At 40.8% G+C, this 13475-nt stretch overlaps 2 protein-coding genes across 3 annotated transcripts; both read right to left on the bottom strand.

Moving 5' to 3' along the window:
• On the bottom strand, positions 1-6535 carry ubxn7 (UBX domain protein 7). 2 transcript variants are annotated; one of them, XM_053883279.1, is made up of 11 exons: positions 6430-6535; positions 5190-5343; positions 5041-5105; positions 4898-4963; positions 4693-4805; positions 2680-2826; positions 2362-2452; positions 2105-2235; positions 1586-2048; positions 1133-1212; positions 1-1067 (listed from the first exon to the last, which is right to left on the bottom strand). In XM_053883279.1, the coding sequence occupies exons 1-11, from the start codon at positions 6533-6535 to the stop codon at positions 906-908; spliced, it is 1578 nt and encodes a 525-aa protein (XP_053739254.1). In that variant the 3' UTR covers positions 1-905. The 2 variants fall into 2 exon arrangements, with proteins under 2 accessions (XP_053739254.1, XP_053739255.1); XM_053883280.1 differs by lacking the exon at positions 6430-6535 and adding an exon at positions 5677-5851.
• Positions 6536-6829: 294 nt separating this feature from the next.
• Positions 6830-13232, bottom strand: ppp1r7 (protein phosphatase 1, regulatory (inhibitor) subunit 7). Its single transcript, XM_053883943.1, has 10 exons — positions 13162-13232; positions 11322-11417; positions 10946-11001; positions 10771-10836; positions 10565-10695; positions 10250-10412; positions 10053-10169; positions 9857-9961; positions 9684-9770; positions 6830-8521 (listed from the first exon to the last, which is right to left on the bottom strand). Exons 1-10 carry the CDS (start codon positions 13193-13195, stop codon positions 8345-8347), a joined length of 1032 nt encoding a protein of 343 aa, XP_053739918.1. The 5' UTR covers positions 13196-13232; the 3' UTR covers positions 6830-8344.
• Between the last annotated feature and the right edge of the window lie 243 nt (positions 13233-13475).

Below are 13475 nucleotides of genomic sequence, written 5' to 3'. Positions count from 1 at the left end.
TGCAAGGTAGACTCTGTAGTTTATTTAGGTAACAGTGTTTCTAGAGAAAGACATGAAGAGCAATCCCTTGATTTGGTGGTTATATTTCACCGGCAGCGTATAAAAAAAAGAAGGAAACCAAAGTACTACCTGCTATAAGCATCAGCCTCTCCGTACAGTAGTAGGTCCAACTGATGTGACGCACAAGCCTTCATTCATCCCCTTCTAAATCAAAAGTCACCCCGCACCCCTGCCCAAAAAAGCATACGCTCACTCAGCATTATAAACTTGAGTAAAATGTGCAAATCCACACGTGTTGGATTTTTAATCACAGATATTCAACACATTGGTTGTTGTGTAATGTGTGAATCGTTCCTCTTTGTATCCTAGATGTTACATTTGTTCATAAAATGACAACGTGAGACAATTGGGTCAAGAAAAAAAAAACGAACAAAAAAAAATAAAGTTTCAGTTTACCCAATTTCGGGTAGAGAAATAACAGCAACAGAAAATAAACTCTGGTATTCAATGTCCTTTCAGGAAAGATAAAATCTTTGCAAGTCCAGGTGCCTCCTCATTAAATAGCAGTCAGACAGTTTGGGCTGATTTGCTTAAATATCAGATACACTATGAATTCACACGACCGTGAAGCCTGAAAAAAATAGAACCTGCAGTAGAGCAATATCACGAAGTACAAAAATGTAAAGAGTGCTGGCACCCACAACCCCTTACTGGCCAAATCCGGGGCATCTCAGAGAGATCGGGCTGCCGGCACCGTAATCTGCACTCAAAGACTGAAGGAGAAAGGAGTCCATCCACAGACAGTTCCAGGTGAGAGATGAGAATGAGGCCATAGCAGTGTCCAGGCTTGGTGACATGATGAGGTCCACCAGAAAGACACGTAAGAAAAACAGTGTTTTGGAAGTCTAGTTTCTCTCCTGCACAAATACAGTCTCCTGCGGGCAGAGCCCCGCCTCCTGCAGTGAGATGTCATAGTCCAAGTGGGCAAGTTTTCTTCTGGGGAAGTTGGTGACTAGTTCAAAGCGTTCGTTGGGGTAACCCTTGGATTGGACGTGTCTGACCAGTGCCTTGTGGGAGACAAGGAGAAGACATTAGCCCAACCACAGTCACTTTAAAAGGTGCTTTTTCTCACCATAAGTTTTGCTTGTGAAGACAGGGATATTTGCTCTCTTTGTCCATCTGGATAGCGCAGCATCAACCTGGCCTTGGGACCTTGAAGAAACCACACACATGGTTCAATGCATCGAGCGTTAAAAATGATGCAACAGCCACACACTGCAGATCTCCTTCTACGGCACAACAATTGCTACACCCTTTAAGGAGGATGTTCCTGCATAAACAGAAGGTTTTTGGAGTTTGGTAGACAGCTGCAAACACAAGCTCTGAACCTTGAAGCAGAACTTGTGACATACTTCCTTCCTGAAGAGCACGATCCCGACTCTGCCCTCCCAGAGATGACAAGATAAACAACCCAACAAGAATGTTGAGGCAAAAGCCTACACTACTACTAAGAGATACTTATTTGAGGATGATCTATCAGAACGGAAGTGAAGGGTTCGGCTATTCCTCCTGCATGTTGGCTTACCATTGTCATCAGGGCAGTCAAGGTCACATGTGTTGGCAGTGATGGACGCGGATGGTCTTTCAGTTGCAGGAGGACAAGAGTTTCCTTCAGAATCTGGATGGTGAGCTGCAGCTGGGGGCTCCAGGTGGTTCTTTTTGCTCTCCTCCTTCTTGTAGCTGTGGTTGTTTTCTTTGAACGGAGACTTTTTGTGGCAGGAAGACGAGCCCTCTGGATGAAGCCGCTGCTGAGCTGCCGAGGCAGCCTGATGCTTTTTTTCTTCCAAGGGCTCCGGGGATTCGCTGTCAGAGCCTTCGACGGAGATGGGGCCTTCGCTGTCGGAGAAGGGCTCCGCGTCCGAGTCCTCTTCAGACCGAGGGGAGTCTGGAATCTCGGGGACGTTTGAGGACTCGTAGTGTGTCTCCTGTAGCGACGCTCTGATCGCTGCCTCCAGCTGGCTGTCTTCACTGGCGTCAATCAGACTCTCCTAGGAACAGATGTTGTTTAGAACGAGGAAAGGATGGCGATAGAAAGGAAACCTACAGATCGAGCTCTCTTGGCGGGGGGTGCCTGACAGGACGGCCCGTCGAGCTGCCCATGCTCAGCCAAGAAGCCAGACACTTGCTCCAAAAAGGACGCCACGTCCAACTGGTTCCACTCCACCATCTTCTGTCCTGAACACAGCCGTAGTTTCTCACGTTATTATAAGGAACATGGTTCACACAATATGAACATAATATATGGAATACACTTCATTACTAGTAGTTTTGTCTCAGCACCATGTCTATAAAAACACATACCTGTTCGGGGATCCAGGATGGAAATGTACGGGAACTTATTCAGCTTATAGAACTGAATGTATCGTTGTCCTTCCTCACTGTCGTGATATACCTGTTACCATAAAAATAACTGTCAGAATTATTATGAAAAAATACTAATGCAATGCATAAAGCAGTTAAGACAAAACACATTTCTTTATTAATATTTCATCCGGTAAAATGAAAAGAAACGCACAAGCACAGTTCAAATAACCATGTGTGCAGGCATTGAAAGCCTCAATAAAACACGGTAGAGACCAGTCCAATTTCGATACAACACCACTCTGTTTCACTTCCTACCTGCCAGAAAATAAAGTGTTCTCTGATGATGGTCTTGACTCCATCGTTGCTCCACACGTCCCTGTTCAGGCACTGGCAGGCGAAGTCTTGTACATTTTGAATGTTGATCATCAGCCACTTGTTCTCCATCTGGCCGCAGTCTTTTGCCTGAATTGGCGAAGAGTTAGGCATCTATATTACCATGAGGCAATGAGGCGACAAAGATACAAACTGAAGGGCAGTGCAGCCCTGCAGCACATGCTGGGACACCTCAAGACAAGCAACACGGTGATCAAGACTGGCAAAGAGTGTGATGCACATTTGTGGGGATGACTTGTTATCATGTCCCACAGTGTGTTGGAGCTTTGTTTAGTAGGTGGAAGCTAATGATCGCACCATTGGATGGTAAAAACAGGATCTACAGTTTCACACACAATGTGTTTGATGAACTGTTTTTGTGCGGAAGAGAGACATTTTTTTCTGGAAAATTACTCAGAGGGAAACCACTCTGGAAGGCACAATGAGCCTGCTACACAGAGTCCCCTCTTTTAAAGACGTAAGCCTAGCGCAAAATGGCGGTGAGCAGTTCTCTGTCTGCAAGAGAGCTCAACTGTTTACATGAGGTGGGCGCTAGTATTATCCACCAACAGCTGCTCACAGGATGGTAGGGGAAAGTACCTCAGTTGTCCAGTTTTAGGTGAGATGACGGCTCAGCCGTTTACCTCACATGTTTAGCCTGCTGTGAACGTGAGATGACGTCTTCTTGGCCAAATGGAATCAAGAGCCTATCAATTTTGGACAATCAGAGAGCGAGGAAGGCGCTACATTCCTTTACCATCCTGGTATTTGCAAATTCGCCTCCGGGAGGCTGCTGTTTTTTTTTTTAACAAAAGGACAGACTTCTTCTCTGAAAAATGTCACAAAAAATGAATAGAAAGTAAGTCTGTGTGACAGGTCGAAAGAGTAGACCTCTAAGACAAGCTCGTCTTACAGCTTAAATAACTCACTGAAGTTACATTTAAGTTTAAGTTCAAAATGCCTGTGTATATTTATATATTAGGGATGGGTGATATGGACAAAAAAGTTACCACTATAATTGTAATTTCGGCGATAACTATCACATTAAATGCCTTTTCATTCTATTCCATGTGTTGGACACAACAGTCTCTCTTGAAACTGTTTTATGTTGAAACTATTAGTGGAGTTTGTCTCCTACATTATTACTTGTTTATGTTTAAATATAACAGTTAACTGAGTGTAGAGATGAGAAATTCAATGTTTCACATCTCTGGTAGAAGCCACTGGTGTCTGATAGACTGCTCTGCCAGTTTTATTTATGTATATCTGTATCTCATGTCTCTTAACAGTTGACTTTAACTATGGACCAGTCTCACACATTGCCTAGATGCTACTGAAGAAATATTCTATTAGATATTAGAGATATAGATTAGAGATATTCTATTCTCCAAATCATCATACAAACTGCCAGTCCTTTGTCTAGTGTGATGGAAAAACCTCTTCATAATTCTCTCTCCTAAAATGGTTGTTTTTCATTGCCTTATTGAAGATTTCAATAATACTTTGACCATTTTAGAATTTGTTGACATTAATCTCAGAATTCTCACTATAAAGTCAGAATTTTGAGATTAAAGTCAGAAATCTGACTTTAAAGTCAGAAGTCTGCTATTTTTTTTTTCTTCACTGGCCCTAATCCTCTTCCATAAATAACCCATTTATACTGTGTGATCACAATTTTTAAGATCTGTATTTGTATTTTTCACATTTATTTTCTTTGTTTCAGGATAATTTCTTCTGTACAATGCCAGTCCTATAACTTGACGATGTCTGATGTCGATGAATGTTAAGGAAGCAGAGCTTTTACTTTGCATTTTAAGGGACAGGGACAGGCATGCATTCATCACTCCAACTGCAGCTGGAACATTTTCACTGACTGAGTCATCATCTGATGTTTCATTCAGTCCTCAGCTGGTGTACAACCTGAGTGGAGATGAGGGGTCCAAAGTGTCTCCTCACCGTTTCAAAGCTGCCTTTGTGCATGAGTTCAATCGGAGGACGAAACAGATCTGCCAGAGTGCTGAGTTTTTTGTCCACAGCGCCGCCATTCCGCAGCTCCTGTTCCTGACGAACTAGAAAGACAAAATCAAACAGTAAACACAAGGAAATTCTACATTCATTAACTCACACTTCTATAGGAGTTAATGTTGCGTTCCATTCTTACTTGTCTCTGTTTGGAAGTCTCTAAATCCATCGAATATCGATCTAGCAGGTCTTCTCCGTTTAGGCACTGCATGTACAAAAGACAAAAAGCAATCACATTTCAGATAAACTAAAAAATTGAAGAAAATAAAAAGTTTGTCATACCTCCAAATAGGGGTTCGGGCTCCACCAGAATCTCTTGCTTCTGAGGAATGGGTGCACGTACTTCACTACACAAGATTTAAAAAAAACATTTTTTTAAAAGTCTCCTTTTAAAGAACGGACAAAAACATCACATAACAGGATTCACTTACTCTGTAGGGGGAGCTCTGCTGCTTGAAGCCGCTGAACCAGAGCTGGTACTGGGCTCTTCTGCAACCCCGCCTCCATCCAGAAACATGGTTACTGCCATTTCCAGGTTGTTGTTGCATGCTTCCAGCATATGTTTTCCAACACTTTCTGTGACTCCTGAAGAGCAACAGACAGATGCAGATAGAAACATGAAGACATGCGGTTGAAATTCTTTCATTGTTGTGACACTACTGTTCCTGTTACAGGGCTTTTACAACCTGCGTGAGCTATTCAAACAAATTGTGTTATTAACCAGTTAACTCTTTTCACAGAAAACCAAAGATGCAAGTTTGACAAGGAAAGTTCACCATCATGCTTAATGATATCTTCTGAACACCAAATATGACAGAGCAAACACTATTATTGTTATTATTTTTTACCACCCATGCATGGTCTGGGAGGACAAAGCATTGATAAAACATGGCAAAAAGGGTCCTCGATCAGACAAACCAGGTTCAGGAATCCATCTGGTGGCTTTTCTTAAGTCAGCCCAGTGTTTTCAGTAGAAGTAATATATGACGATGTGTAACAATACGCAGAGATAACCGCAATGGTGGACGATATTAGAACTTGTACTTGTACTGTGATGAACTTCTGTATTGTGGTCGGACCGTGTGCAAACATGCTACTCGTGTACTGCGCATGCCCGCTCCACTTTGTGAGTCTGAGCAACAACCCCGGAATTTCTTTCCTTATCGAAGCGAAATAACTTCAAAGTCACACCTTTAACCACGCTCGAGTACTCAAACATTTAATTCTGAACAGTGACGTACGATCGGCAGCATCGAGGGCATGCTGCCGCTGTGTAAAAGAACCCCTTGCGCTGAACATGACAGAAAGACTAGAATGCAGGCTGGTGATGAAGAAGGTGGCCGTCCATTGCACACTATTAAACAACAGGCGATGCAACACGGAGCAAAGAACAGAATTGTAGCGGTATTGAGTGTGCATATCGCCATGTGGGGGTCTATAAACGTCTTCAAAAAGCATCGACACATAATATTCAAATCCTGTGGCCCTGGAATCCTCCGTTATGCCTTTTTTTTCATGACTGTAGCTGTTTAAAGGCTCTTCTTCTCGCACACCACAGACAGTTTTCTTTTCCGCGCAGTGATTTCCTGTCTGAATAAGTACCAGGCCATCACGAAGATAATATCCCCAAACTACTCTTTCGGCGAAGCGGCGTATAAAACATTGTTTTACCTGTTATTGCTGTAAATTGTTGTATTAACCCATTCACCCCCGAAGCCGAGGTGTCTCCGAGCGCCGCCATCTTACCGCCACAAACAACAACATAAAATTGGCGCATGCGCGACGTCGTCCTTTTTTTTGCCTGACTGGCGCGACTGCATCTACGTAGCTCGTACGTCAAACCTCTTTGTGGGACTTGTAGTTCTTGAAACGGCGTCACGGTTCCTCTCTTGAGGGAGACGGTTATTTTCGATCGGCTTCTTTAATTTGCCACACAAATACCGAGTAGTATGATACGCATTATTCTTTAAATAAAAGTCTGATTTCCTTTGTGGTTGATAAGTGTGATTAAAATAAATAAATATTACTTTTAATAGCTTTCTTTTTATTATTTTTGTATTTTGGATACAATGCTATAAAGTCCAGAAACACATTTATTCTGGATCAACAAAATCAATAATAGCACTTCTTTTCACAACTAATAAAACTCAAGTTGTCAAATAATTCTGTTTATTACAGTGGGGGTGAAAAGAATGTAAATGGGTTTACTTTTTTTTGGGACAAATAGAAGAGTGACACCAGTCTTTCACTTCAAAAGATTTACAACTGATGACAAATCACACTTTCTCGAGTCAAGTGACTGAATAACACAATGTACACGTATGAATCACTGCAGTGAATCAGATAAATCAAAAACTAATTGAATAAAACGAAGGATATTTTAACACCTTTGTAAAATATATAAAAAATGCAATCATTTTTGATGGGAAGCTAAATATAAAAGGTAATACGACGTATACGTATTACAGGATGCTTGTCACTTATTAAAAATTAATGGCGGTTTGAAGTACATAGATCAAAAATCTCAGAACATTAAACCTCTATGTCAACGTGTGACTTCCAGCCCTGAGGAGAGAGCCAATTTTAAAATAATGCATATTCTTTCACACTGTACAGAAGATACCATTAAGTCCCCAGTGCATCATCTGGGTGGTTTTCAGGTTAAAACATATCAAAGTGCACAAAAAACAAAATTTAAGTTTCCGATAAGTGTAAAAACAACCACCTTCAAAATGTGTCACAGCAAATACACCTAAAACAAACCCCAAAATGTACCATTTTTAAAATGAAATTAAAAAAATGAACTTTAAATTCTACTCTTTACAAACCTAAGATATATATTTTACATTCCCATGAGCTTTATTCTACTGCAAAATTCCTTCCTGTCAGATGAGGTGGGCGTGAACTGCGACAGTCAAGAGTGAGGGGTTGACTTCTTATTTTAATCTCACCAAAAATGGCATGCACGTGAAACCTAACTGATCGATGTTAAAATGAAAGGTGTAAACAGTAAGCAGGGCAGTCTGGCGGAGTTGTGTAGTCCAAAAACACAAAGTGAATAGGTGACTACTTGAGTATTTGTCAAAAAGTGCCCTGCAACAGCCTGGCGACCTGTTCGGGATGTCCCCCACTCATTATGTGACAAACCTTTAAGTGTGTTTTTTTGCATTAAAATGGCAGCCAGGCTCAAATTGGCCTTTATTTTTTTAGAATTGTCAATACCTTTACAATGAAAAAGAAAACTAAGGTCACCCCTAGCATTAATAATGTGTTGCGTCACGCTTAAAAAAAAAAAAAAAAAAAAAAAAGGTGAAAGAAAGGTGGCGATGCTTATATTTGCGTTTCATACTTTATATCCAGCCTGATGAATAAATACGCTAAGATACATTCGCATAGATCCAACATGTGAATGAGTGCATACATGCATACATGTATGTTGAGTGCGCTGTTCTGACGTTGGAATGCATTTCTGTATATAGAGTGACTGGTATAGCGAGGTTGATGTGTCCAGAGTGAAGTCTTGTTAGTCACAGCGCAGGCGGGGTGGAGGGAACACTATCTGGTGCTGCACAGCAAGTGCTGTCGCCTAGAAGCGGATGTAGGTGGCGTCGATTTGACGTACACTGGGCAGCGCCAGCATGATCTTCCGCCGGTACTGTGGGTCCTTCTGCAGGGGGTTTCTTTCCAGGTAGACCGTCTCTAGAGACTTGGCATTCTTCAGCTCATCCAGATCTGTCCAGTTTTCGATCTGGTTGTCGTTCATCTGCAAAGAAACAGAGCATTATAATGCACTGACGCGGCTCTTTTTGTCAGCACACCTTGATGAACACGCCTCTATAGCAGTCATATGTGAGTGCCAGCACCTTCACATGAGTAAATGACCACCCCAGGTCCAGTTCTATTGGCTTCTGCCAATCCTCTTCCTGTCACCACGTACCGCAAACAAGTCCCTTTGCTCGTCCTCCTGCCCATCTGATCTTTTCAAGTCATCCCCTTTGAAAACCACAGATTCACCCTGATCTCTTGCCACACAACACTTGTCAGGATTTCAGTGTGCATGCCCGTTTTTTCCTTCAGAACTTTACACGTGGTGCGGCACATTTTCAGAGTGGGAGAGTTGTCGCATTCCCTCCATAACTTTTATTTACTTCAATATCCTGGTGATGAGATCAATAACACACTCTTATCTTATCTCTTCAGTTGATAACCCAGGAACATCCCTCTCTTTAACCTAGCCAGCCAAATATCCTTTCCTGCTCTCCCACTTGAATACATGGAGTCTGCTTTCGGATATCCCATGTAGTAATGCATGGCTCCAATGTGCATCTTCAGTAACCACATGAGCATGAATTTTCTCTTGTTTTGGTCGATATATAGCCAAGTAGGACAGCACTACCTTGTTGTTATGGAAGACTGTACTCTCCTTGACAATGATATTGGACATGTTCACAGTTTTTGGTCTGAAAGAAGAATGCAACATCCTCCTCCCTTTGTTTCCATGCAAAAGAATAATATTGTACTTCCATCTTAGTTGACTAAAAGTAGAGATGCTGCAGAGTGAAGGTGTCATCTCCGGTAGAGTCACAAACACTGAGCTACCAAAGTAACTATGTGCTTGATAGGCCAGCAACCTCACCTGACCTGAAACCTATGAATATAAAGTGATGTGATGAGGCTTCATGAAAAGTGTCCACCTTTTCAGTCGTCAATAGATGCTTTTGGTTTAAAAATAATGCAAGGTTTCAGTTAAATAGCAGTAAAAGAGCAACTTCATCAGCCTATGCATTGAATATTTCCGAGTTGGAAACAGTTTTTTGGTCTTGACTGAGTTAGATAAACACTAGAAATATATGTGCTTGTGTGTGATGAATCGATCCTGAAGTAGAGCTGCAAAAATGAAAGCCAGAATTTGGCCGATAACTCACCCAGAACTCCTGCAAATCTGTCAGGTGGTTGATGTTTTCGATTTTCTTCACCCTATTAGCTGCAATGTCCAGAGTCGTGAGCTTTTTCTGCGAGGAAGAACCAGGGTTTGCAATAATTTGCTTCGTACGCAGAACACAAATATTATTATTGTTATTATTATTTTTTAACTCACATTGTTTTCCAAGCCCTCGATGACCTCGATGCCATTGTGACTCAGATACAACTCTTTCAGGTTTACCAGGTTTTCTAGCCCCTCAATCTTTGTTATACGGTTACTCTAGAAATAAAAATCATTTTGAAAACAAGTCAGCAGTCCATTTATTTTTATGAGTAACACCTGATATTACATACTTCTAATGAGCACCTACCTGGATGCTTAAAACAGTCAGGTTATGTAGAGCCTCCAGATTCTGAAGCTTTGTTATTTTATTTGTGCCGAGGTATAAACTTTGCAAAGATGACAGTGTGTCAAGGTTCTCTATTACCTGTGGCAACAAAAAAGAAACACCTTGGAAATATGCGGTGAAATCAAAACATGCATCTCAAAATGGTTTTAAGTGCATACCCTGATTCTGTTGGACCCAAGCTCCAGCATTTCTAAAATTGTCAGGTGGTCCAAGTTGGCGATGGAACTGATTTTGTTGTGAAGTAAAAATAATTTCTTCAGCTGAGTCATCTGCTCCAAACCTTCCACCTTCCTCAGGATGTTGAAGGACACATCAAGCTGCCTGGTGATCAGTCAAAGAAGTCAAAGAGTTTCGGTTATTTCAACAAGTAAAAGCATGAAGGGAAAATGATATTTATTCCCTGAAAACAAAACACTTTTTTCTACTTAAACTGACATCGACTTGACTGAATACATTACTAGTATTAAACTTACTCCAACTGCGTGAGCATGTGCAGGTTTTCAAGTTTGCGGATCTGATTGTCGTAAAGATCTAATTCTTGCAGGGCACCCAGACTTTCAAGGTTCTCTATCTTTTTGATGAGGTTCTGCCGCAAGGAGAGGGTCTGAAAGAACACACACCATAATGAGCACTGTGTATAACACATCCTGTTTTTTCAATAAAAACAAGAGGCTCTTACTTTAGCTTTCTGTAGCACCTCCAAACCTTCAATCTTTCCAATACGACAATGAACCAGATCCACGTCCTAAAACATAGAAATAAATTGATGACAGATATTTTTAATATACATTAATATGCCTATTATAATTTAATTTGGTCAACATTAACCTTGCATGACTGTGAAACCATCTCACCTCTTCTTCAGGGTCCAAAGTTATCGTGTCCATGTCGACAGGGGACTCTTCTTTGCCTTTAATGAAGTAAAATGATTTAAAATCAATAGTCACAGTTAGGGATGGGTATTGAATAGTAGATGAGGTTTCATGAAACAGAGTCATGATTTGCAGAGGCCACCAGATGGCGCTGTTTGCTGTAAAATGTTTGGACTTGAACAACTAATTCAATGAAACCTCACATCATTTCAAAACCAAGAGCGCCACCTAGTGGCACCATATCATCATCTCTGCAATACTGTTTCATGATACCTAATGTACCCATCACTCATCACAATGGAACTTTGAAAACTTTTAGATATTACAATGAACAAGGACAATATTGGGGGAGTCGTACATGAGGAAGCAGGCTGATTGGGATCCATGTCTCCATTGATACTCTTCCTCCTTGCCTCATCATCCCCAGACTCCTCTGACTCGCCCCTCCTGTCCACTGAAGTCAACAGAGGAGAGAGGGAGTGATTATTGTGATGAACAAACAAGTTTAGCTGATGCTGGTGTAAGACGATACTCTGCGCTGTGCTCACCCCAGCAACGTCAAATGGGGCGTCCAGTCTCAACCACATAGAGATTTGATTCAACTATTACTGAATAGTAAGAGAAGGTTCTGGACTCTTAGTTCTAGACAGCATGAAGTCTAGGCTGGGAAAAATAAACCTAACATGTTTATTTTCAAGCTCATCTTTTGACTTTGAATTCTTTCCAATTCAAAACTTTTTTTTTTTTTGCAAAGACACATTTATGTTTATTATTTATAAATTATATGTTATTTATTATAGCGCAATTCACTAAACACCTGATCATGTGTGTTCACCTGCTTATTACAAATGTTCTAATGATGATCTTGAGAGCTGAAAAAGCTTCTATAACCTCTTCAGACTACAGCATTTGTTGTGTAAGGAAAGTTGTTTTTCCAAAAATTAATATCAACTTGTTAGAGGAAAATTGTCATTATTGATAAAGCTACTGTAACTAAAATATATCAGAGCCATTATTGTACATATTGTATGGACACTGGATTCATTCTCAAAACTTGAATAGAATTTTCTATCCTGCTATGTTTTCTTTCAGGAGTTGTCAATTTGTATCATCCTACTTTATTCCATGAGCACAAACTGTATTACGTTCCACTTGCAAACAGACTTGGAACTCCACCTTTATTAATATTTCAAAGCAATAATGATATACTGAGAGCACTGCAGAAACACAAATATTTGTCGCACAACCTGACACCTTCACGATGTCAACCACAACAAAATGTTATTTTTTGTTGCATTGTGGTGAGCCATAATAATGAGTAAAAATGAACATAGAAAAGTATTAATTAAATACAAATGGCAAAAACGTGCACCACAAAATATAATTCTGTGATTTGAAAAACAATTAACTAAAGTTCAGGACTTGGTAATGATGCAAGCATTATTATTTTATATGACAATATTCATAGTGAAACTGAGATATTGCCACCAGTTTTCTCCAAAAACACTACTATTGGCTGTCACTTCTTACAAAAGGTTTTTGTGTCTCCTCTTGTGGCATATCGAATCTTCTCTAAGGTAGATGTCAGATCGCTTAACCCCTGACTAAAGGTTGGGTGGTGTCATACATTATAATAAGACAATCTTATTAAAGGACTCGCTTATCTGCAGGTCATGAGAGCAGCCGTAATAAAGTTCGAGACGACTCCACGTTTGCGACACGGTCTAACATCTGCATCAGCAGTTACAGGGGCTCAGATATCTCGCACTCGTGTAGCTTTGTGTGTCCACCATTGAAATCCACACAAAAGCAAGGGTGAAAGGTTCACTGTTTTAAAAGTGACCTGGCTCGGATGCTTTTCTTTCTGACAGCTTCGTGACTGTTGTAGTGTGATAATTACAATGAAGCAACATTGCTAACCGCTTTTATCGGCTCGTTTAGTCGCTAGAACAGGCTGAGCACATGACGATAAAAGACGGGCGAAGTCGCGCTGGACGAACTGTTAATATAGGAACGTCATGTAACGATTATTGCTGTTAGCCAGTTAGCTATCAAGTCTCAGGCGCGTGTCCGCTTATTCACAAGAGGTAGCAGCTATCACTGACAAAGGTGAGGAAGTGGACACGTTTGCCGTTACGGCCGCTTCACGAGCGAACATTACACTCGCCGGATAACGCTGTGTTTACAAATATACCCACCTTCCATTTCTTGGTGCTCTCCAACAGAAGCCATGTTCGCTGTAAACACTCCTGGCAACCGCTCGGCCAATCCAGTGCGAGCACGTACCGCCGTCAACCGCTCAACTCAAGCAGACATTTACTGAAAAATTAATAAATACGTTTTGGTGGAAAGATAACATCACAATTGTATAATAAATACCCATATTTATCTTATGATGCATTAAGTTTTCGATTTTTTAAATGAAATTTTGTAACATTTTATCTTCATTTATGTATTCCATCTCAGACATTTTATTTCATAAACACATCTAATACTAATTAACAAAGTCATA

This window comes from Synchiropus splendidus, chromosome 13 (genome assembly GCF_027744825.2).
Source record: "Synchiropus splendidus isolate RoL2022-P1 chromosome 13, RoL_Sspl_1.0, whole genome shotgun sequence".
NCBI classification, from domain to species: Eukaryota; Metazoa; Chordata; class Actinopteri; order Syngnathiformes; family Callionymidae; genus Synchiropus; species Synchiropus splendidus.
This window is presented reverse-complemented; position numbering and strand designations above follow the sequence as displayed.